The sequence below is a fragment of the Podarcis vaucheri genome (genome assembly GCF_965113315.1).
Source record: "Podarcis vaucheri genome assembly, chromosome: 8".
In the NCBI taxonomy this organism is placed as follows: Eukaryota; Metazoa; Chordata; class Lepidosauria; order Squamata; family Lacertidae; genus Podarcis; species Podarcis vaucheri.
In genome coordinates, this window is record NC_138766.1 from 49,025,700 (window position 1) to 49,051,135 (window position 25,436).

Sequence of the window (25,436 nt, forward strand, 5' to 3'; positions counted from 1 at the left end):
ATGTGCTCTTTTCCATTCAGCCTGTGATAGCTGTGTAATTACTTTGCTGAAGGATTTGAGTACAATGGGGGACGAGCTCCGTCTGATTAAGTCTCAGATGCAAAACGTCAACGCCAGTGCCCACACATTGGGGCAGATGAAGCATCTGGAAGACCGCATCAAGGAACTGAAGGTAATGTTGAAAAGCTGGCATTTCCTTACGGGGCTGGGGGAAGAAATAAAGAAACAGGTTTCAAATTAACTACACAATGTGATGACCTTTAGAAGCAGCTGGGCGAGATCCACTTGTCTGTGACGTGATCCCATGTGGCTGAGGTTGAACTGATGGAGCCAGTTGCATGGCCCTTTCCTGTGCCGGTTCTTTGGGAAAGACCATGGCAGCCCAGTCCACATCGTCCTTGGGGTTCCCTTATTGGAAAATTCAGTTAGTCACAGCATAGCTCAGTCTTCCCCAGCCAGTGGTCTGAGATGATGTGATGGGAGTTGTAGTCCAACAAGTTCTGGAGGGCAGGAGGTTGGGGAAAGCTGGCATAGTTGCATGGTTAGTGCCCGGCACTGGCAAGGGGGAATAACTGTTGCTTGCTATACTGGCTGCAGATTCATTGGTGAGCACAATTACCCTACTGTTCCGTGTATATGATGAGGTTTTTTTATTTAAAAAAATTCTTAAAAATTGGGGATTGTCTTGTACACGGATAGTGCATAGCAGGGGGTCATGTGATTGGTTGCTGCCACGAGCTGGAGATTGTCAGTGGCTATTGGGCGTGTCATTGGTGTCTTCTGCCAGTGAAGTGACAGACAATACGTGGCATTTGCATGCGAGTGGCAGTGTATGTCAGGTGGGTGAGCATTTTTCGGCAATCCCTCCTTAAAAAAACCTCTGGGCAATTTCCCCCCATTTTATGAATTTGGCCCAAAATAAGGGGCATCTTAGGACTTGCCGATCGCATGGTCGGTGGTTTGAATCCTCGTGGCGGGGTGCGCTCCCGCTGCTCGGTCCCAGCACCTGCCAACCTAGCAGTTCGAAAGCACCCCCGGGTGCAAGTAGATAAATAGGGACCACTTACTAGCGGGAAGGTAAACGGCGTTTCCGTGTGCGGCTCTGGCTCACCAGAGCAGCTTTGTCACGCTGGCCACGTGACCCGGAAGTGTCTGCGGACAGTGCTGGCTCCCGGCCTCTAGAGTGAGATGAGCGCACAACCCTAGAGTCTGTCAAGACTGGCCCGTACGGGCAGGGGTACCTTTACCTTTAAGGGGCATCTTATACATGGGGGCGTGTTATACACGGAAAAATATGGTAAGTGCAGGTGCTTGTCTTTGAAAACCTACATTTTGTGGGACCCCCGGTATGTGAAAGATTGCCTTCTTCCACATGAGCCTGCCCTAGGAACAACCAGCAGGGTAGCTGTCAACATAGCAGTGGGGCCTGCCAGGGCACTGGAATGCTGGCATCTGCCTAAGGGTGCTGTATTTTGGAGCTGGGCTTGCGTGGAAAGAGGAGCTTCCCACCTTCCCTTGTTTCCAGCTCCCATCAGCCCCTGTAAACAGCAGGAGCAGGAACAGTGGCGGAGACTCAAGGACTGCTAGTTTACCACCATGGCAAGCAGTGTCTAGCACTGGCCGTGACATGGTCTATGATGGTTGCTGCTGGCCCGTCAGCAGCCACATGACTGCACATTGCTGACTTAGCAGCCCCTGTGACTCCACCGCCCAATACCCATCAGGTCCCCTAGCTTCAGCTGCTAGGCGTTGGAACTGACAGAATTAATTAGGTCTGCGAAGTGCCATAAGGGATCTATTTAGGCTCTGCTTTATTGAAGGTAGGCTTAAGGCTTGTCTGTACGAAAGCTTTTCATGGCCCCAGTTCATCTCTTTAGCACAAACCCATAAGTTGGGGAAGTAAGACATGCTGGGTGGGATTTTGTATGCTCTGTCCAAGTAGATTGTGGCTTTGCCTGTCGTCCGTCTCATGCTGCTATGATGCCTGAACTGATATTCTGAATCTTTTCAGTCTGCCACATAAACTGTTACTAGCGTGGGTTATAGACAAGCTAGATGCCGAATACTTTAAAGGCGTTGGATGCACCAGATCTTTGAATCTGTTCTGACTGGCACCAAAACTCTAAATACATTTTTCTAGGAAGTAACAGCTTGCTCCAACGCATGTTTCCTTTGAAGTACATCAAACCGAGAGTGATGAGAACTACTCCTACATGTATGGGTGTGATTGCAGCCTAAGTCTTTCAGTTGAATTCTTTCCTATGTAAATGACTTAGGATTCCTGTCTAGATAAAATATGTTTTTGGCCCAAACTCATGCTGAATTCAGATACAGTTTTCAGCTCAGTCAGACATCCCTTTCCCCCTCTTTTTGGTGGCCTTTCTTTTCAGATTCTGTTGAGCCGCTATCGTACCGTTATTACGACTCACGGCCCAAAAGTGGATGAACTGGAGACAGACCTGCTCGACCTTAACCAAAATGTTAATGCTCTAAAAGAAAAGGTGAGCTGTTTACATTTTTTATATATAAGAAGTGCTGGAATTTGCTGGTCAGGAAATGTCAGTGCCTTCACTAAAATTCTAATGGAAAGCCTAATTTCTGCTCGAAAGACTTTTGATCATGTATGGGGTATTAAATGTCATTTACCTGTGTTGACTGTGAGGAATCCCAGCCAGAGGAAGCTCCCTTTCCCTTGCTTCAAGGGTTCTGAGGGAGCAGATTCTGAGTGGGGTTACCCACAAATGGCAAGTCATGTGGGCACTGTCAGCTGGTATTCCGCCCTGCCAATTAGCCGAGAAGTGAGAAACAGATGCCCAGGGAGGAGAGACAATAATAGCCACATAAGGTGATCAGAAGGAAATAAAGAATGTGGTGTGAGGGGAGGCAAGAATGAAAGAGCTCAGCAGAAAGAGGAGAGCTAACAGGGGAAAGGTGGGGAGAAGTGACAGACAGAAAGCTATCCTTCAGGAGGATAGAAAAAGAAGACAGGAAGACACAGGAAAGGAGGCCACCAGATAGTATACGGACTTGAACAACCCCAGACTGCAGCTGCAGCAAAAAAGCTGGAAACTGAAGGTCTGAAGGCAGTGAAGTTAAAGAGCACACAATGAAAGAAAAATAAAGGTGTGAGAGGGGTGAATTGGGTAGGTCTGCAACCTGGAGGGTAGATATCCCCCTTTGGGATCCCTATGATGAGATCCTACAGGCCGAACACTGTGCCAGTATCCTGGTGGGGCTTACTTATAATCAAAGACCCAGAGCTCCCATTTAGGAACAGCCAGCATTTTCCAGAGGACACAGGTGGAGAGGTATCCCTGTAACTGAATATGTTGTTGAAAAGCAGAACCAGGAAGCTTCCAAGAAGGTCCCAGTTGTGATATTGCAGAGGACATAGCAGAACTAAAGATTAATTGTCCTTCTACTTGGGGTGATCCATGCTGCCTGTGCTACTCCGCCATAGATAACTGAAGGAACTATGTAGTTTGGGGAACAAAAGTATTTATAGCTATCAGAATGAATGACTGGTAAGCATTACATCTTGGTTTCCTCTTTATTCATGGGGTCTGGATATGGATGAAACCAGGTTCAAGGTGCCCTGCTCAATGAAGCCAAGGGCAACATGACACAAACACTTCTGATATTTCCTCTTGTAAAATCTTAAGAATGACCAGTAAATGTCAAATTCACCAAGTTTCTGAAATCTGTCATGACTTAACAAATTTTGTTAGCTATTATCAGAAACATTGAATTGTAGTAGCAAATACTTTTTAAAAACTAATATTGATTTGTGCTCTCTTCTTTTAAAACTCTTACTTCTTGTCAGGCTGAAAGCAATTACAAGAAAGCAGAGACGCTGTTCAACAAATTCAGTAAGACTAATGAAAGGGGGAAAGACTTGATTTCAAAGATACAAAGTGTTGCCACCAATATTAACGGTAAGAGTAATTGCTGATCTCCTACATTATTTTATTTGATCACAATTCTGTTTTGTGGAGATAAATTTGAGCTGATTTAATTCACTACTGCAACTTGATATACCACATTTCTCTGATTATGGAGTATTGTTATAAAATACGGGGTTTACATGGACTAGTGGTACCAAATCGTATGGGAAACAGCCTTGCTAGGAAAGCTAACCAATAAACTGAAACTGACACGGGGACAAATAGAAGAGGATGCCTTCACCCCACAATATGGCTCCCCTTCATCACATACACAGCCCAACCAGACAACAACAAGAACCCAACAACAGCTTATGAATCAGACTGTCTTACTTGGCTCAACATGCCCCCCCCAATGCAAACAAACCCCATTACAGACAACCAACCATACCCTGGGCCTCCAACCTCTCTCACTACCAAGAAAATATAACAAGCAAATAGAAAGAGAACCTATCTAGTTGACGCTGACCCAAAATCCCACACATACACTGTAAAAAATATGAATTTCACTACCCTCCCTCCTCTCCTCCCCAACCTTATACTGTAAGGTAAAGGTAAAGGGACCCCTGACCATTAGGTCCAGTCGTGACCGACTCTGGGGTTGCGGCGCTCATCTCACTTTATTCGCCAAGGGAGCCGGCATACAGCTTCCGGGTCATGTGGCCAGCATGACTAAGCCGCTTCTGGAGAACCAAAGCAGCGCACGGAAACGCCATTTATCTTCCCGCTGGAGCAGTACCTATTTATCTACTTGCACTTTGACGTGCTTTTGAACTGCTAGGTTGGTAGAAGCAGGGACCAAGCAACAGGAGCTCACCCCATTGCGGGGATTCGAACTGCCAACCTTCTGATCGGCAAGCCCTAGGCTCTGTGGTTTAACCCACAGCTCCACCCGCGTCCCTTTACCTCATACTGTACTCAACACTAATGTCTCATAACAAATGTGACGGATCTGTAGAAAAGACTTTGCAACTTGAGAAAAGAGACAAGACATGTACTTTTGTAAACCAAGAAAATCTGTAATAAAATAAAATAACATAAACAAATAAAAGGTGGGGTTTATGAGCAGTGGTTATTGATGAGAAATTCTTATGAATGATTATTGCCCTAGATTAAGATCTGACATTAGGCTTGCTTCAGAAGTGTTATTGAAAATGGCATCTTTGTGGTAATTCTCCTCCCCCAATTTGTAATGTGTAGAATGGAGTGAGGAACCTCAGGCCTGGTGGCCAAATGTGCCCACCTCCCAAACCTCTCTGTCTAGGCCTCAAAACTCTTCCTAGGCCGTACTCCTCACTGGCCCTGCTTCACGCCCAGACTACTTTTGCTTTATTGCAATTGCAGTTTAATTCAGATAGTCCTATTCCTTGTCTGGATTGAGGATAAAGGAGAGTATACGAATATGTATATAACTACCCTACTGTCCTAAAGTAACTTTCACATTTGTTGCTTCAACTGCTTTTGCCTCTGACTCTCCCCACCATGAGCATGTTGCACAGAGGGGAATGCCGCCCTCAGACTGAAAAACATTCCCTACATCTGATGTAGAAGTTCAAATCCCATGGATTGCCCTCATGATGCTGCCCTGCCCTGCTAGGAGCTGCCAAAAAGTGAAGGTGTCTAGGAGGATGATCTGTGCAGTAAAATATGCTTAAGTGATTCTCAAACTTTTTTCTCTGGGTCACACTTTCAGAATAAACATCTAATTTTTTTATCGATAAGAAATACATTGGAAAACAAAAAGAAACAATTCTGAAGCAATGCCTGATTTATAACATAGACCACAACTACTTTATAAGATGATCATAGGACACCACATAGTATAAAACAATACAGCTGCATAAGAACACGAATCATCCCCTGAACACTTGATGCTCTTGCTCTCATTTTGAGAAGAGATCTATCCATATTATGCATGCATGCATGCATGCATGCATGCATAAATAAATAAATAAATAAATAAATAAATAAATGCTATTTTATACTGCAATGAAATGTGCAAATGTTTCTTTGATTGTCCTTGAATCTTCCTGCCACACTTGCCATCTCCTCCTGCCACACCCTTTGAGAACCACTGCTTTTAAGTAGAACAGCTAAGGAGTGGACAACTCACCAGGGAAAAGTTGTTTTGGCAGCATCCTCTTGGCAAGATAGACATAGGCGCTCACCCCATTTCCTTACCAAATAAGTGGGATATAATCTGCATGTTAAAAAGCAGGTGTAACACCCCACCCCGACAACAGTCAAAGTGATCCAAAGGCAAGAGGCCTGGGCTGTTTCACTAGGATCGTTTGATGGACTATTTCTGCATCATTGATTATGTGTTGAATGGAAAGTAGAACCTTTTAGGTTAAGAAAAGAAAACAACACAACACATGGCTCTGAGAAAAAAAGTATCTGTCAGAGTATTTTGTTCACCTGTGTTTTTTCCTTGTCGTAGTTCTCCTGGATCAGATAACTGGTACTTCTACAGCAGTAACTCCTTCAGCTTCAGGAGATGGTGCCAAAGAGCTGGCTCAAGCTCAGCGAATGATTAACGAGATGAGAAACCGCAATTTCGAGCAACAACTAACAGAAGCAGAAAAGGAGAAAAGAGAAGCCCAGCTTTGTAAGAGCATAAAGACTGTATGCATAGATCCTGGGATAGAAATGACTCTGAGTAGATTTGCTAGAATGAGGAGGACTGTTGTCTCTTTGTAAATGCCCAGTGGAGTTGTAAACAACGTGGAACTGAAAGTGGTCTTATCATGTACGATCATTCTGTAGCTAACATGAGGTGGAGAAGAAGAAGGTGAAGGTGGTAGGCTTGGGGACAGGAGTACAGATGGTAAGATCAGAAAATGCTAGACCAGGAAGAAACTTTCTGAGGTCCATAAGTCCAAGGAGCAGGTGAAACAAGTCCTCTTGGTTGGATGTGACTTCAGTGCTTACTGCAGCTGGGCCTATAAGCTTTGTGTTTTAATTTTTGCATTTCAAGAAGTCAAGGTGATAACTTCTTTTCTCTTTTCAAAACCAGCAAGCAGTGATATGTAATGTCCACCCCTTTTTTCCTCACTTTGCCTGCAACAGATGTGTATTCATCATTTGCTGCTACACAATTTGGTAAAGAAATTGTGGAGAGAATGCAAAATACTTAATGATGGCAGGATTGTACAAGAAAATCACGTAGTACAAAGTACATTCTGGATGCCCACTAAAGGTCTTCATGTGAATTGTAGCAGTAGCATAATTTTGCATTGTATTATTTTAGTTACTTTAATGTAAGTCAGCTGAAACACTTCTTTATTCACTAAGACTTTAGCCTGACAAATGTCATCACATCATGTTATGGCAGGCAAATTAAAGAAAAATAATGGATGTTTCCTTTCCTGTAGTCTCACTAGTCCAGTCACAGATGGTTAATCTCTGTCTGCCCCAATCAGGTGCCCTCCAGATGGTTCAGACTGCAATTTCCATCATTCCCGACCATTGGCCATGCTGGCTGGGGCTGATGGGAATTGGTCCAAAGATCTGGAGAGCACTAGCTTGGGAGAGAACATTCCAGATGATTAAAATCCACTCATTGGCAAGACCAGAACAGGACCAGTGACCAGAAAGGACTTAAGCTAGGTGGACGCTATCTGCTTACAGCAGTATGGATAATCAAATTTGTTCTTATTTTGCTATCCGATAATCAAGCTTTATCCATTCTAATTGTCTCCATAGTGCTGGAGCGTGTAAGGACTGAACTACTAAAGCACCAAGCAAAAAACCAGGGACTTATTAAAACTATAAGAGAGTCATTAAATGAGTATGAATCCAAGCTCGAAGATCTTCGGATATCTTTGAATGAAGCAAAAGAGCAAACAAAGCAGGCTGAAAATTTAAATGGAAATAATCAACTCCTTTTGGAAGATGTTAAGGTAATACCACTTTTATTTATTTTCTTTTTCTTTTAAAAAAAATCTTTAATAGATGAAGAATATGTGAAATTCCAAGTCGTTTTATCTGGCCTTATCAATAATCTCTCTAAAAAGGATTCTGTGAAAGGCTGATGGAATAAGAAACTGCTGCTTTATTTTGCTTTTTGTTTCTTAATAAAGAAACAAAGTTTAGTTTCTCTGGAACAGTTATATGAGGTGTAATTTAATTGTTCAGCCTACCCAGACCTATTCTCTTTGTCCTGAAATTACCTGGGATGACCCAATGATACACAGACATGTCATAAATTGTTCCATCCTGTTCTGCTTTACTTTTGTGCCAAATACCAGTAGGTAGGTAGGTAGTTAATTAGTTACCTATTAATAATAATAGTAACCGTTTCTAGTTTAGGAAATAATTATCCAGAGATTTCAGGATAGGACAGTCCTCAGTTTTACAGCAGTACCTTCACTTGAAAAATAGGTGCCGGTGCTCACCATGAAGTTGTTACAGTAAGTAACACACTTTTTAACAACAACAAGAGATGTCGGTACTGTGTACCCTTGAGTACCCCCTGGGGGACTGGATGTGAGTGAGGAAGGGCTTTCTCCTTCCCTAATCCTGGACCAACCCTTCTTGGCTTTCAGGAAGCAGGGTCCAGAACTGTAGAGCACTGATAAGGAACCCCTGCAATGGCTGCTGTAGAGTGCTAATAGGCATAAGCTGTAGACCTATATGCACTTACCTGGGAGTCAGGCCCAATGAACTCAGTGGAACCTAAATCTGAGTAGACCGTGCAAAGGCTTGCACTGTGAATTTTCTATGTCCTCCTCCCTTCAGTTAGGGTTTGCAGGAGGAAGCCAGTGTTCCTTTTCTCCTAATCAGAATCTTTACTTCTACATGCCAGGTTACATTAGCTATGCAGCTGTGCCTTTAAATACAAAGCTGTCTGCTTGTATTGTACACAAAGTGGCTGTGGGAGTGGTGGTGGTACTCCTAGCCTGGGTTATAAAGGGGGGCCTCTAACCTTTTGTCCATACTATGGTTCTGAACTGGATAAGAGCCCCATACCTGCAATTTGCTTCAATGGGAACTTCTTCCCTATGCAAATTGCAGGCATGGGTTCCAATCCAGATTAGGCAATTCATGCCAAAAATGAAAACCTTCACTTAAAGCTATGATTTAGTAGATGGTGTAACATGTTGATTGGCCCTAAGGCACATGCTTGATTTAGGATCAGCCTGCATTTGGGTAAATGCAACCTGACCATTAAACAAGTTATACCTTTCCCAAAATTGCAGTTGCAACCTGGAGACAGCCTATGGCTAGATAGTGCCCCTTGTTACTATTCAGAAAGCTATGTTACTTATATCTCTGCCAATGACAGCTGCATTTAAAAATTGAGTCTCCTCTTCATTTCTTTGTCAGAAACGGATTGATGCAATGACTAAACAACAGACTGGCATCTTGGATCTTCTGAGCTCTGCTGAAGCATCATTGTCTCAAGCAAACAGTGTGTTTGGCTTGCTGCAGAAGAGCAAAGAGGTATTGAAGAAGTAATGCTTTAATTCTGTGAAGAGAGAGAGAAATCATTGTAATGGAAATAAAAATCTATCGCAAGTAATGATTTGATTTTGTAGGCGGTAATAGCTGCTCACAAAATACAAGTTATATGTTGAAAACATTTTCCCCCATTTCTGTCTAATCTTTTGTGCTTAATCCTCTGTGCTGTGCTCAAAGCACCAAGATTTGCATGAAAAGCTGAAGCACACAAAAGATAGAATTGCCATTTATTTCCTGCACTTTTATAAATCTGTCTGGGTCACAGCAAATAAAGTGACATTTGCCTTCAAACTTCAGGAATATGAAAACTTAGCTGCCCAGCTGGATGGCGCGAGGAAGGACCTAAGTGAAAAACTGAAGAGCCAGTCTTTATCAGCCAGCAAGGAACCTCTAGTAGTGAGAGCAGAAGAGCATGCCAACTTTTTACAAGACCTGGCAAGAAAACTGGATGAGTATGTTTTCATTTTTGCAGATGAATAGCTAGATATCATGTATCTTGCTAAAGAGCATTGTATACTGTATTGTGCTAAAGGTGAACGGTGAAGGCAGAAGAAGAGGAACTTGTTATTTATATGTGAGAGCTGATTCATGGATCAGATGGGAGAGGTTCTTATACTGAATCATGTTCTAAACCCCTTTTCCTGCCCTTCAAGCCCACACCAGCAGGAAGGAAGGTGAACATGCAGACCCAGCTCCATCAGCCAGCATGGTAGGACAAATGTCAGGGTCCTAAAGGACCCACCACAACTGACACCAGCCTCTTTTTGTGTGTCCTCCTGCCTTTTGAAGTATTTGGGGCCCAGCATACTAAAGAGAAGAGGTAGTTGCAGCGTCTTCCATCTTTAATTTCTGTGGCACCCCTGATATAGAGACCAGAGGCATTCTGAGGAAATTAAGATGGCAGCTGTTTCACCTGGAGCTTCCCTTCAGAGCACTGGGTTGCCTCCTGCAGCCCCTTCCCACTTGTAGGGTGGAGATGGGGAACCAGGACGGTGCTTGCCCAGGGTCCCATAGAACTGGTGCCAAACCTGCAGGCGTGCTCCCTTCAGATGATACCTGTGTATCAGTCACTTTCCAGAACATGACCATATCTTTAGAATGCCAGAGGGGTTCTGATTTTTGACCAAATCTACACATTGCACTGTCTTAAAACCCTGCCTTAAAACCCTGAACCAGCTAAAGGGAAGCAGCCTTAAAACCCTGAACCAGCTAAAGGGAAGCATGCTTAAGTCTCACTGCTTTCAGTGGGAAAGTAAAGCCAGCGTTTAACTAGATGGAATTGGTGGGATTTGAAAGTGTTTTGCTTTGACCAGGAGTGCCAGCCCGGCCCCATGACCATGGGTGCCCGGAGCCGCGGGTGTCATGCAGTGTGCATGGCCCTGGCACTGAAATTTGTGGGTGCTCGGGCACCCAGGGAGTTAGCACCTATGGCTCCAAAGCCTCTCATTCTTTCTCTTCTTTCATAAAAGTGTGTGTGTTTCAGTTTTAAATTCTGATTTAAGCGCTTACCTCTGCGGTTTTCATGTAAACATTTCTTGGGGATTGGAGTGGTCTCTTTGATCTACAGCCTCATGACATGAATTCTCAAGGTAAAAAAGGGACTTCAGCAGCAGAGTGTCCCTACCCAAAAAGGGCACCTTAAAGTACCATTTGTTGGACCACTTGTGTTATTATATGATGTATACTTTTCTGTTGGGCATTTGTGAGCAAATGCCACCAAAAGAGCAACCAAAAATATTTTCACCATACATGGTCCAAATTGCTAGATTTTCTGCTTTTCTCCCCACAGGATCAAGAAAAACGTCAGCGATGACGAGCTGGTGTCCTGTTCTGTGGCAGCAGCTACTGCCTACGATGACATTATTGATGCCATCAAAGCAGCAGAGGTTGCTGCCAACAGTGCATCCAGTGCTGCAGACTCAGCTTTATCGGTAAGAGTATTCTGAAATCACATCAGAATTGTTGTTTTGTTTTTTAGCCATTGGATTTATTTTATCTTGTTTTAAATAAAATGCACAGCCCTTAAGGTACAACGTCAGACAGCCTGCCTGTTAGCTGAAGTTAACCTTATAATAATAATAATAAATTTTTATTTATACCCCGCCCTCCCTGGCCAGAGCCGGGCTCAGGGCAGCTAATACCAGTAAAATTACAATTAAAAAAACCAAACAATTTAAAATACATTAAAATATAATTTAAAATGCAGCCTCATTTTAATAGTAGCCCATAGATCAAAACCATAAGGGGAGGGAAAACATAAGGGAAAGCCTGCTTCCAGCTCTCCTCTTCCAGAATCTCTTTGGTCCCACCCCTCTCTCCTGCCTGCTGTCACCAGGATTCTTATTGGGCCTCATAGCAGGTGGGAAAGGAGAACCGATGAAGCACCAGAGTGGGAGACACCGCCCTGCTCCTTCTTGTTGTTTTTGTTCTCTTAAGACAGCTCTTAACTGGGTATTTAGATAGAATTTGAATGCAAATTCAAATTCACAGCTTAGTATCTTGCACGATTTGGAATGCTGCCGTTGCAAATATGCTACACACATACGGGTTTGTTTATTTTTTTAATGCAGTTAAAAGCAGTGATTGATTGATGAAAAGTGAGTTAATAGCACTCCAGACTCATCAGGGAGATAGAACGGGAAGCTTTGATCCTAATCTTACATATCTCAGGGTGCCTACATTTTGTTCAGCTTAGCTGTGATTTTCTTTTTTTTAAAAAAAGACACCATCTCATTTCATCATTACTTTAGATATTATAGAACTAATCCAGGCAGATTCACAATAGGTTCCAAGGCAACACTCTGACAATTCTCCAAGCGTCTCATATTCTGAATAGGGCTTGCATGGAAGTATCTTTAAAATGAATGGAGATTGCACAGTAGCAGATGTTCATGGACTGCATCCAACAAAAATAGAAAACACCTGGCAGAGATTAAATCCTCCTGATTGTGTGCCCTGCCTCCTTTGACTTTTTTATGTATCCTACCTCCCTTATATGAAGATTTTACATGGCAATGCTTCATTTTCAGACAGTGGAGAGAAAAGACCTAGCTGGAAGTGCCAAGAGACTGAAGACCAACAGCGGCAATCTGTTAAATCAAGCACAGGCTGCAGAAAAGACCTTACAGGGTATCTTGAAAAGCAAATAAATAATGTGCAGGTTCATAAAAGTTTTGCCACCATTCTGGTATTGTTGCTTCATGTCTCATTAAGGGTTGAGTTGCACCATCTTTATTACTGCAATGTTAATGGTGAAAGACATTAGTATGAAACTGGCAGTTTTCAGATGAGCCAATAACAAAGTAACAGTATCAGATGAAAGACTGGCTCGTTTTGAAGAGTGGGTGGCTTTGGTTACTTGGGAACAATTTTGGAGAAACAGATCTCTGCTTTGAAGTGGTAAAAGTACTGTCTGAGGGCTTTACCATTTTAGAAAGCATTACAGCCTTACAACCTTTCAAAGCTGGGAATGGGACAAATCTAGGCAATGCAACAATTTTATCTGGCCTGCAGCAATTTTAACAAGATGAAATCAAAGTGAAGGGGAGAAATTGCATGTAGCTTGATCAGCATGCTTCTTGACTCATGAGAAAAAGGATATCATTCAAAAACTGTTGGAAGTCATATATATTTCTGTTTGAGGGATTTGTGCAACGTCTTGATTGATACCTACTTTATTGAAGACCCTGACCCACCAGGGATCAGGGGTGTACAGCCAGAAATACTCCCAGTGCCCAGGATGCTATATGCAGGATTGAGGGATTCTGAGAATAGTTGGGTTTCAGTGATTAAAATCATGCAGTTCCAGTCCGCTCATAAGACATGTGGCACCCTCATCGCTGTTATTGGCTATTAAGGAGTAATATGTAATAGGATTCCAAATATCTCTGTCCTGCTTAGTTCTCAGCTAGCTGCTTTTAGGCAAGTAATAAAATCCGTTTGGAGCTTTTTTGAAAGGGTAATTCTTCCTGTATTCTACTCCTTACAACCTGATCCCATAGAAAGCTATTATCTGGTTGCAGAATATTGGGTTTTTAATGCAGAATTACAAGTTTACTGAGTATACCCAATGCTCACCCATCTCCAAAGTCAAGTGTAAAGGTGGCCATTTAATGTGCTTATATTAGGATTGAATTTGGCAGTGATGGAGTTGCTTCCCCTCCTCCTGTTGAAAGACTAGAGAACAAAGTAGTGAAGCTTCACCAGAAAATGATCCAATCCATAGTTATCAGACTGATTTAACACTTAGTTGGTTGGTGGTTTTTGTGTGTGTGTTTTTTACAGATATCAGTCCCACTCTTGGTGACTTAAAGAGCAGACTTGAGGTTGCTGAGCACAAGAAAAATGTGATAAAGGCAAATCTTACAAGCTTTCAAAACAACCTTCAGGGGATAAATAGAGGTAAATAATTTGATGTAGACTTCCACTGCTGTATATTTTGTTCTGCATTTCTTATTATGCCAAGCAACTAATCCCTGGCCCAACTTCCCGCAAGCAAAACCCTACCTTCTGCCAACCACCCAAACCCCCACCAATTTTAGCAATTGGCAGAAAAATGAATGAATGAATGAATGAATGAATAAATGAGAGATTGTGTCCTGCACTCTCTCCCCAGTCATCAGATCAATCAACTTATGAGTGGGGAGGAGGTATTCCCTTAAGATGATCTGCAGGAATTAGCCACTTAGAGCAGGGGAGCTGTGTGCAAGAGGGTGCAGAGGCCAAGACCAGTGACTTGCAAGCCCTGGAGGGTTGGCCACAGTAACTGTGGCCCTCAGACCAAAAAGTTAGACAGCCCTTGCCTTGTAAATAAAAAACAGCCCTACCCAAATGGGGAAGGAAAGATAATAAGGAGCAAAATATGTGGTCATATAGAAACCATTCAAATATTTGGATCTTTGTGCATCTTTTCCTTTCTGCTAGATGACACAGACGGCTTGATTACAAGCGCAAAGAACATGGTCAAAAATGCCAATGACATTACTGCTAATGTTCTCACGGAACTGAACCCAATTAAAGAAGATGTGGAAAAGATAAAGATTTCCTATGGAAGCACACAGAGCTCTAACTATAACAAGGCTTTGAATGATGCAAACAATACAGGTAGGCAGTTTGTTTGTTCCATGGGCCTCTTCCAGCCTTTCAGGAGTGATATCGGCATTTGTTTTGGAGGGGAGAACTAGGCCATGTTGCTGCTGTTGAATATTCTTTCACAACTTGCTAAATATAAATGTTATAAATCTGGTTATTGCTGGGAATTCCTAGAAAAGGTCCTCACCCAAAGTCTTGGGGCACTTCCAGACTGTCACTGTTTTGTGAGTGGGATTCACTCTCAAGACTGGAAAATTCAGATTATACAGTTAAAGTGGACTAGATGTGCAACAAAGCTCCTTCCAATTTTTTTTTTTTTTTAAGTAAGGAGCACGATGGGAAATGAAAGGAAAATGTACTGGAAAGCAAGGGATGACAATTGCTTTACTTAATGTCGTACAACCATCCCCACTACCCCTCAAACCGGCAGGATAAACATTAAATGAATAGGTTGTCGGGAAACTACCCTGGTATGAATTGAGTGTGCCCCATTATACAGTGGTACCTCAGGTTACATACGCTTCAGGTTACATACGCTTCAGGTTACAGACTCCGCTAACCCAGAAATAGTACCCCAGGTTAAGAACTTTGCTTCAGGATGAGAACAGAAATCGTGCTCTGTAGTGGCGCGGTGGCAGCAGGAGGCCCCATTAGCTAAAGTGGTGCTTCAGGTTAAGAACAGTTTCAGGTTAAGAACGGACCTCTGGAACGAATTAAGTACATAACCAGAGGTACCACTGTATTCCAGCAATTGCAGATTACATGACTCATATTTTGCATTTTAGTACATAATGCTTCCCTCATGTCACTAAAAAAATAAAAAATCCTATCCACAGTAAAGAACTTGACAAACATCCTCCCAGATCTGTTTAACAAGATTACACGCATCAATGAACAACTTATGCCAATAGCTAACATATCGGAGAATATAAACCGCATCAGAGAGCTCATCCAGCAAGCAAGAGATGCTGCTAACAAGGTATGTGGCTTGTGGCAGAATCTTCCATAGCTTCTTCTTTCTGTCCTCTTTTGCTACCTGTCATCACATGTTCGCCCAAGAATGTTGCTACATGCCCACGCTCACATATTTTATTATTGTTACCCAGGTGTATTTAGTGAAACCTTTAATAAAGAGGAATAATTTATTCTTTAGGTCTGCCCAGAGAGCAATTTCCCCCAGGACAGGTTTGATGCTGAAAAGCCAACTGGACATCATCATCATTATTCTTATTATTCTTATTATTATTTTATTTATACTCCATCTTTTTCCCTGATGGGATTCAAAGCAGCTTACATATTAAAATGAGAACCACTAAAAGTATAGGAAAAACAATAATAAAAAAGTAAACATTGTTAGAAGTAAAGTTAGGCACATATGTAAAATCTGTTTAATCCATACAATTACAATTAAAAAACACAGTACGGCACCAGTCCAGTCATTAAAACAGTCAGTTCACAAAAGCATTGGGGCAAAGATGCTAATCAATGTTCATAGGACTCTACCCTTATGGAGCAGGCAAGATGGCCCCAGAGAAGGAGGGAACAAGAATTAAGTGCTAATATTGTTCACTAATTGAGTAAGAACCATTACTTACCTGCTTAAAAATGTTCCTGTGCTTACCAATGTAAGTCACAAGAAAAACCAGTATTTTCCATGGGTACATGGTGCAAACATATCCTACAGGCCCACAGTAACAAAGCTTCAGTTGCCTGCTTCTCCTCTGTTTCACAGAATGTAAATCTTGCTTTCCTCTTGAATACTTTAGGGGGGGGGAGGTCTGAAGGAGGAGCCTGTTCTACACATATAAGGTTCCTGGTCACATAGGCTACAAACTGTATAGGGAGCCCGTGTATGTAGGGTAGGCTCCTCCCTCCAGACACACACACAAAAATGGGTGGCAGAGGGAAGCCAATGGGGATACAAAAGCTGGTGTGTGCCAGTGAGCATTCTCCCAGCCACACAGTGATAACTGACAATGAAATGTCCGAATAGGACTGTAGTTGTTTACATATATTAAGGCTGTTGCATGGCTCCCCAGAACTTAAGTCAAAATTGTAATAATATTGCATGTCTGTTTTGATTCCCATATAAGTTTGTAATCATATTCATTTTTATTTTTAATAGGTTGCTGTTCCCATGAGGTTCAATGGCAGTTCTGGGGTTGAGGTCCGGCCTCCAGATAACCTTGATGACTTGAAAGGCTATACTTCTCTTTCTTTGTATCTGCAAAGGCCTCTCTCACGATTGGACAGCCCACGGCGGCAGACGTCCAACATGTTTGTCATGTACTTGGGTGACAAGGATGTAAGTATTCGTTTCTTGTCTCCGTTATTTTTTAAAAAAAATAATTTTTATTAACAGGCCAATCACATCACATTATCCATATCACATTAGTTCCAAATTATACAGCCAAATTTTAAATTTTGTTGGGGGTGCCCATACATCAAGCTCCGCTCGAGTCCAAAACAGCATCACTTATCTTACTGCTTTAATTAGACAGTTCTGTCCAGTTTGATCTGCATAGTCCTTTATTACTTCCTTTCTCTTCTTGTTGTTATCATAAATTCCTTTCTTTGCGATCTCTGATGATTTTCACAAGCAGGTTGAAAGCTGGCATTCTATGTGGATTTTGTACTCTTCCAAAAATCATATCGGTCAGGGACAGCCTCTGTACAACGCTACCATAAACAAAATTAATCTCCGGTCTGTCCTTTATTTTTCTCAGGCTTACCAAATAAATCAAATGAGTCTGGGGGCTCTGTCAGGTCAAACTTGCATTCCAACATTCCTTCTCATTCAAACGATCCTGATTCTCCTCCCCCTGTCCTTCTTTCTCCGGCAAGCCTGTTTTGGTGAGACGCCATTTTTTAACTGTGTCATAAAAAATTTCCTCTTTTCTCACCATTCACCAGTCTTCTCTCCTGTTGTAATCCATCCCACATAGTTCTTAAAATCCTGCCTATGATTCATAAAAACGCGACGATCTTGTTTCTATCTGGGGTGAAGGGTTATTAATATCACATCGTGCAAAGAAAAAAAGAGTTTTTTCCTCCACCCCCCCCCCCTTCGTTCCAAACATACAGTCTCCTTGTGGTGATTCATCAGAAGATTTACTTATCCGTCCGTTACTCCTGGGCTCAGAGATCCATTAATCAGCAGTCTTATCTGTCGAGCTTTACTTGATGTATGTGTTTTCAGCTTCATTTCCAATCATATGTTTCCAATTATAATTCCGAGCTGAAGCAACCAGCACGCGCTAATTGGAATCGGCGTCAGGAAGATCTGACTTCACCGAGGGCCTGTGCCAAGTGTTCGGCACCTCCATCTCTCGGATCAGGGGGTGCATTGTGAACACCGCTGGCAGGGCAGTGCCCCCCCCATATCCAGGGGGGGGGTTAGGAAGGCTGCATACTTCCCATAGCAGCCCCTTAGTATCTCGTATGGGTCAGAGAGATGTTATTGTCGGCCATCTTCCAACGCGCCACCTGGTCTCCGTTATTTTTATTAATATTTATTACGCTGTTCACCCATCAATATGGACAATGGGTTGTAAATATCTGAGCTGCTGTTCAAGAATTGAATTACTTTGATAAAGTGAGTATCTCTGCAAAAAGCAAACAAAACAAAAAGTCTATGTGAATTCAGTTCTGCCAATTTGTTTATTTTATATAGTTTTAGGTGGCAATTTTTTCAATTTTTATTTTATGCGAGATACACGCAGTTTTATGTGGCCATTTGGAACCAAATTAGCCTTAAAAAGCAAATGTGCTTTTAATTTGCCATCCATTGATAATTTGAAAGCTTGCAGTCCAATTGTAAATAAAGGCCCATTGTGTTATAATTTAAAATTACATTTCAGGAATTTAAAAAACAATAAAGGGATAATTTTATTCTTATCCCTTAGAACCTCACATATGTAAGTAGTTTGTGTATCACTGTGTGAATGTGTCCCACTTTTTGACTATAATATTAGCTGAAAGTAGAGTGATGGTTACATCTTTTAAACATGCACAGACATGGCTTATTAACTTAATTTGGGGCGGCAAATGTGAATGGACATCGGACTATTCTATCTAACAGTCAATTAACTGAAAGTGGCTTGTGGGCCCAGGCATAGTAGGCTGAAGCTGGTGGGGGCCAAGGCACGGGAAGATGCAGTAATCACAAGACAAGCATTTTAGGATTAAACAGACCACAACTTTAATAATTGCAGATGTCAGTAGGCATTGGGTGTGTATTCTGAATCATCCAGACCATCTGGATTTGGCAGGGTTAATCTTAGGTTAAGGGTCATGCTATGACGTATATCAAATTGGGGCAACTCCTCCAGAATCATCATTTGGGGTGGGGGAGCTATGGCCCATCATTCCCTGCCTGGGCATCTGGACAGAAACGTGTTCCTCTGGACTCCCTTAATGGGGTACCCTGATTCTTGGGAGTAAGGGATGGGACTCCCAACCCCCACTCCTTTGCCTTGACTAAAGATCCAACACCATGCCTTATCCACTAGCAAGTTGTGACAATAGCTATGAGGTAGGCAAAAGCCTCAGATAGGCTCAATTTGGCTTAGGGAATCATTCCTCCCTGGCCAAATCTTTCCCTATGGACCTTCTTGGGTGTTAAGATCAACAGAAGGGCCCTATTGGTAATTTGGCCACTCTCGGAAGTTTGGGTTTTTGTGACCTGGAGAGGGCATTCCCTGTGGTGGTCCTTAAGTTTTGGAATTCTATTCCCACAGAGATGTATCTGACACCTTCATAATGTAGTTTACATAATATATTGCAGAGGCACATTTTTACTCTTTTGACACATGAGATAAATATTCTCAATTCTTGTGACTGTAATTTGTTTGAATACTATATTTTTAAATTTCTGGAACCCATGGGGAAAGGCAAGTAAGAAATAAAAATATAACCAGAAGGCTCAAAACTATAGTTCCAATACTTCTTGGAGTTGGTGTGCCTCTTTAACTGGCCTAGAATTGGTTTATGCTTCAAGTTATAAATGACACCAATTGGCAGCTGCCATCTTGGGGCAAATGGCAGCTTTAGGAGGGTAATTTTCACTGGGACCACAAAATAGGTAGAAAAGGTTGAGTGAGGGGAATGTACTCCCTGTGCACAGCCTAACAGTCACAAACAACTGATACTTCTAAAGATTATTTAAAAATAAATAAATGTGAAGCCAGCTTTCTTAATTAATAATTTTTTTTTTCATGTTTAGAGTTCCAAGGACTACATAGGCATGGCTGTCCGCGATGGCCGTCTCATTTGCGCCTATAGTTTAGGGGGCGATGAAGCCGAAATACGGGTGCCGGAATCGGTGTTTGAAAGCGATACCAAGGATGCAATTTTGGATCGTGTGCAGTTTGAAAGGTATGGGACTCTATTAAAAAAATCCTTCCTGAACTTTTTGTGGGCTTAGGTTGAGATATTCAAATTTTGTTCCCCCCCCCTTTTTTTTTTTTAGGATTTACCAGTATGCAAAACTGAATTACATTCAAGGTGCAACCTCTCCTTCACCATCAAGCTTTGGGCCTTTTGATGACAGCAGTGGAAACAGCCATACTCTTCTCAACCTGGATCCTGACAATGTGGTCTTCTATGTTGGAGGATATCCGTCCGATTTTATAGTAATGTGTTTATAACTTATGGAAATATTGTGTGTGTGTGTGTGTGTATTGTAAATCAAGTGCTGATACTCCAGATTAGTCTTTCATTTCATATTTGCTTCACAAAAAGGACCTAAGCAATAACAATGCATAACTTATTGTTATTATTAATATTCTGCTGGGAGCTGCCAAGAGTGGCTAGGGAAATCCAGCCAGTTGGGCGGGGTATAAATTATTATTATTATTATTATTAGTCAGTATGAGATATATATCCTAGGTGGGTTTCAAAAAATCTAACCAAATTTTGCATTGAAAAGCAGAATTCATCAATCTGAATAATTAATTAAAATTATGGGGCTGAATTTCACTGAAGACTGTTTTTACTTTTACAGCTTCCCAGTACGCTAAACTACTCTCCTTATGAAGGCTGCATTGAACTGGATAGCTTGAATGAGAGAGTTATCAGCCTGTACAATTTCAAGAGGAGTTTTAATCTTGATACCAGTGAAGTACAACCATGCAGAAGGTAAATTAAAAAATAAAATAAAATCCTATCACATGGCATGTGCTGTATATTTGGAATTTTATAATACATAGAATCATAGAGTTGGAAGGCACCCTGAGGGTCATTTAGTTCAACCCCCTGCAATGCAATAATCCTGCCCACAGCCATCCCTGGGTGGGCTCGAACCACCAGCCTTCTGGTTGACAGCCAGGTGCACTGACGCATTGCACCACAGAATAATCTATCACCAGTGTTCAAAACTCCCATTGTTCTAGGTGCATTTTGCGACAGGAAATTTCATTGGTGTGAGCAGTTTCTGAGCTCTGGGCTCAGTTCTGTGCCTAAGATTTCAGATTTAAAACTGCAGAGTGGAAGGAAAGGAGGACCTTTTTCTGCCTCCCCACTTCCAGCTACTCTCTGAAGACTGGAGAAGTATTAAGAATATTAGGGGGGTGGGCAGGGGAAAGACTAGACCATATGAAAAATGAACATAGTATTTTTGCTGCAGTTCATTCATTTTCAGTATCGTATTCTTGTTACAAAAAAGTGCGCCTAAACCGTTGTTGTGCCCATAACCTAGGTTTAAGGTGCTATTTAGCTCCTAGCTTTCATATCTCAGTTTCTAACACTGTCACACTCTCCTTATCCCAGTCAAAGTTTAGCAATTGTGGCCTGAAGAGAGATCTTTTCTATCATATTGTAATGACATCCACATGGAACAGAATTAGCAAAGGAAGCTGAACATGTGTTCAGCAAGCCTTAACAATTAGGTGTGCTGAACTGCTCCAAGTCCTATGCAGTGCTTAAGAAGCCCATACAGACAACTCAGGCATTCTTTGTGTAAAATCTTTTCCACTTAGTAGGTTGATACTAATGATTAAGCTGTCAGAGGATGAGAATGCTCATCTTGGGGAAGGAAGGTCATCTGTGTGGGCTTGCTGTGAGATCGTGCAAGATAAATCCACTGTGTAGATTCTTCTTGTTTATATCCCAACAGGAGAAAGCAGCCTTTTTTTAAATAATTGTGACAAAAAAATTGTTTTAAAAAGTTTTAAAATACAACTTCCCCTTTTTATGATCTCAAACTGAAAAATACTGATTTTGCGAATGTTTGCTTAACATACTTCTTGAGATTCTGAACATGCAGTAGTTCTCACTTCCCCCTTTCTTTGTTACAGATATAAAGAACAGTCTTCCAGACTTTATTTTGAAGGCACAGGTTATGCACATGTTGATGTAACTTCACCAACTAGCGCTTTTCGACGATATGAACAAACCATTCAGACTACTACAGATGATGGAATTGTGTTTTTTGCAAGTAATCAGGTAATATTTCTGCTCATGTGGAGAAAGAGATTCATGCAAATAATATTTGCATAACAATTAAGAGTGAATGGATACGAAAATTGAATTGTAGAACCTGAATGTAATTAGGAAAAATGTTTAAAAAGCATGTGCTTTACACATGTCTTGTAAAACACAGTGCTTGGTGGCAAAAATTGATGAGTAACTTCAATGATTAGTGAGAAATCTTAGTTAACTAATTCTTCAGGCCAGGGCATAAGCTTAATCAATTGAAAGAAGACTATTTTAGATCCATTTAAAGCTTTGTATTATTCCAGCAAGGAATTCTGATGCCAGCAGGCACCATAGAAACATATGGCAGAAGTGGAAAGAATGGTTATGCCCAATTACTTTGCCCACAGTCAAAAGACTTGAAGAAGTGAGGTTAGCAGGTGAAATGTTTTGAATGAAAGATTAGGAGAAATTACTGTAACAACCCCCAACCTAAATATTCAGCCTGTGATTTACTGTGTTCACTGCTTTGTGTTGTCTTCATATAGAAAAATGCTATATGTGTTTTATAAATAAATAGAGTTGAGGCAAAAGTTTTGCACATGTCAGATCAAAGGAAATACTGCTTGAGTAAAAAAAAAAATGTAGATATGAATCAACTGAAAGGATGAATTATTCCTCAGGGCATAGCGATAAAATTTTCTTTCAGAGTTGCCCTTCTGCTTTCTCTAACGTAGGCCACTTACGTAATAGGAGGACAGAACTGCAGTAAGCAGAACAAAGTCCTCAAAGGAATGACTGTGTTTTCTTGAGCTTTTTCGTGGTACAACATATTGAGCTCCTAACCTAGAAATGTATAATAAGGCTGTGGAACCTGCCATGACAATCATACCAGCTCTGGCCAATCCAGAAACTTGTATGCAGCCAATTGTAAGGCTGACGTTGTAAGGCTGTTGTGTTCTGCATAAAGGCGAGTTATGGATTTCTGAAATGTGGCTCAGATTCAAATTCATCTGTACATTCAGCCACTAGAACTGGTAATGCACATTTTCTTTAAAATGTTGAGGCTGAAATTTTCAGGATTACTGCACAGAGTACTGCTAATTATGCCTAATTCAAATAAATGACTCTTTATAATATATTACATGACATATTATTTTTTAATTGCAGGACAAGTTCATTTGTTTGAGGATTGAAAAAGGCCAGCTGGTACTCAGGTATAAAGTTGATTCACAGCCTCCAAAAGAAGCAAAGAGCCAAGTGGTCATAAACAACGGAATGGATCAAATAGTAAGTTTTTTTTAAAAAAATGTAAAATAAATGAATATCCGACTATATAATCACTTATGAATGATGCTATAAATGATGCAAATTCACACCATTTATAAAAGTTAACATTTCTGCTTAGCATCTTCTAGATGCTATGTCCTTTTTTCCTTCAAAGGGAAAAAGCCCTGTTTAGGGAAGCTTTTAATGTTTAACAGGTTATTGTATTTTAGTGTTTTGTTGGAAGCTGCCCAGAGTGGCTGGGGAAACCCAGCCAGATGGGCGGGGTATAAATAATAAATTCTTCTTCATCATCTTCTTCTTCTTCTTCTTAGAACTTAGTCTTCTCACTTTTACTAGTTATTTAACTACCCAATGGAACAACAGTTAGATTAACTTCTGAAGCATTATTTGTTTTAAAAACAAGTTGTGATAATATGAAATTTATATATAAATTCCCTTGTTTCTTTGTAGGCTGGTTTAAAATCTGATTGTTTTATTCATTTCAGGTTCTTTTACTCATTGGCCCACAAATAGTTGCTTTCGGCAGGCCTAGAGAACAAGTTAACATAAGTATGTTTCCGTTCAATTCATATTACCTCGGTGGAATCCCAGCCTCTATAAGAGAACGGTGAGTTACACTACAGATTACTCCCTAAGATTGTTGTGTTGTTTTATGGATGGAAGTCAGGCCTGCATAACTTGGGGTCCACCGAGCTGAATGATGTGACCTTCCAGGTGTTGTGGTCTGACGTTTCTCCTGTGTTTGATGCCTAGTGTGAGCATTGTCAAATCACCTTGAACGCTACAAATACTTGGCGGCTGGGCTGTATTCAGCTTGGTAGGTTTCATTTGTGCAGGCATGATTAACACAAAGCAGAGTGTTTCACTGAAAGACCTAGATGGTCCTTTTCCAGGTCTGGGTTGAACTGTAAGGCCTTAAGTTTGTACCTCCAGTTCCAGTTCACAAACACAAAAGCTTACTACGTAGATACAAAAATATGCTTCACGTAAGTTTAATGCCGGTTTGCACTTGTCATTCTGCCATTGTAATACTTCTCTCATGTGTATAGTGGGGGCCAGTGAATAGAGTGGCAGATTTGAGAGTGGGATACCCTTTTCTAACCAAGATATTTAATTAGTGATCTAGGGCAATTCACAATCTCTTAACAGCACTTACTGAATTACTCTGGAGATAAGAAGTGGAAAACAGTTTGTACATGAAATGAGACATTTGGAATCAATAATGGCAAATTTAAAGGCTATGTGGTATTTTTTCTTTCTTTGTGGAAACAGCTTTAATATATCGACACCTCCATTTCGTGGGTGCATGAAGAATGTAAAAACTTCTTTTGAGTCTTCTCCTACCATCTCTGAGATGCTTGGTGTCAGCAAAAATTGTCCCGAAGACTGGAAGGTAATTTGCCGATTACAACTTCCTTAGGTACTGGATACTAATCTATAGAGCTCAACATTGTTTGATCATGATAGCATTTCATTCATATAATGCATTTAAGACCCCCCCCCCCAAAAAAAAAAAAAAACTTTGCAAAGTGAGGACTTTCACACCTTTCCAGAATAAGATATGTGAGCCCCACATTCCCATGGAGCCCATAATGTGAGATCCATTAATTGCACTTGATATATTAGACAGAAGCAAGGAAAGTAGGAATGACTCTTCTGAAAAAGGAAACCTATTCATTATCCATTTGTATTTTTAGCTTGTGAGAGCTGCGACTTTTTCTAAGAATGGAGTACTTGATTTGAGTGATGATGGTTTTCCATTTCCTAACGACTTCCAAATTGGATTTGGCTTTCACACATTGGCCCTTGATGGAACATTGCTATATTACAATTTACGGGTATGAGAGATATATCTTCTTTTGTTCTCCTGTTCAACGATAATCATATCCCCCTTTTTGCCAAAGCTAAAACCTCAAAAATTAAATTTTGGTTTGTTTGTTTTTAGCCTGATGTGCTTACTGTGCTCCTGAGAAATGGCTTTGTCATCGTAAAGTTAGCTGATGAAGAAGGTCAGTCTAGCAAGAGATATGAAGATGGCTCAATGCATTATGTAACAGTGATGAAAGAGGGTGACACGTAAGTCCAACACTTTATGGGACAGAGTGAATACTATGTTAGAGAAAAAATATGGGGCTGTATTGCTTGACTTGACATTTGATTATATAATATCTAGAAAGTTAAAACTGCATTAGGATTAATGCTAGCAGTTGATGTGGAACCTCTGAATAAACAGGAGAC

The 25,436-nt window shown here is 41.2% G+C and overlaps 1 protein-coding gene across 1 annotated transcript in view; it reads left to right on the forward strand.

The window, feature by feature from the left end:
• Window positions 1-25,436, forward strand: part of LAMA3 (laminin subunit alpha 3) — a 132,312-nt gene that overhangs the window by 94,247 nt on the left and 12,629 nt on the right. The window contains exons 47-68 of the mRNA XM_082234871.1: window positions 21-172; window positions 2,391-2,501; window positions 3,824-3,935; window positions 6,382-6,549; window positions 7,647-7,843; window positions 9,270-9,386; window positions 9,702-9,856; window positions 11,194-11,335; window positions 12,434-12,533; window positions 13,689-13,805; window positions 14,328-14,507; window positions 15,332-15,474; window positions 16,621-16,800; window positions 19,720-19,871; window positions 19,966-20,128; window positions 20,500-20,633; window positions 21,791-21,938; window positions 23,079-23,198; window positions 23,684-23,805; window positions 24,471-24,591; window positions 24,896-25,036; window positions 25,144-25,274. Of these exons, the coding sequence (XP_082090997.1) occupies window positions 21-172; window positions 2,391-2,501; window positions 3,824-3,935; window positions 6,382-6,549; window positions 7,647-7,843; window positions 9,270-9,386; window positions 9,702-9,856; window positions 11,194-11,335; window positions 12,434-12,533; window positions 13,689-13,805; window positions 14,328-14,507; window positions 15,332-15,474; window positions 16,621-16,800; window positions 19,720-19,871; window positions 19,966-20,128; window positions 20,500-20,633; window positions 21,791-21,938; window positions 23,079-23,198; window positions 23,684-23,805; window positions 24,471-24,591; window positions 24,896-25,036; window positions 25,144-25,274 (3,106 nt within the window). The remainder of the gene's footprint in view (window positions 1-20; window positions 173-2,390; window positions 2,502-3,823; window positions 3,936-6,381; window positions 6,550-7,646; window positions 7,844-9,269; window positions 9,387-9,701; window positions 9,857-11,193; window positions 11,336-12,433; window positions 12,534-13,688; window positions 13,806-14,327; window positions 14,508-15,331; window positions 15,475-16,620; window positions 16,801-19,719; window positions 19,872-19,965; window positions 20,129-20,499; window positions 20,634-21,790; window positions 21,939-23,078; window positions 23,199-23,683; window positions 23,806-24,470; window positions 24,592-24,895; window positions 25,037-25,143; window positions 25,275-25,436) is intronic.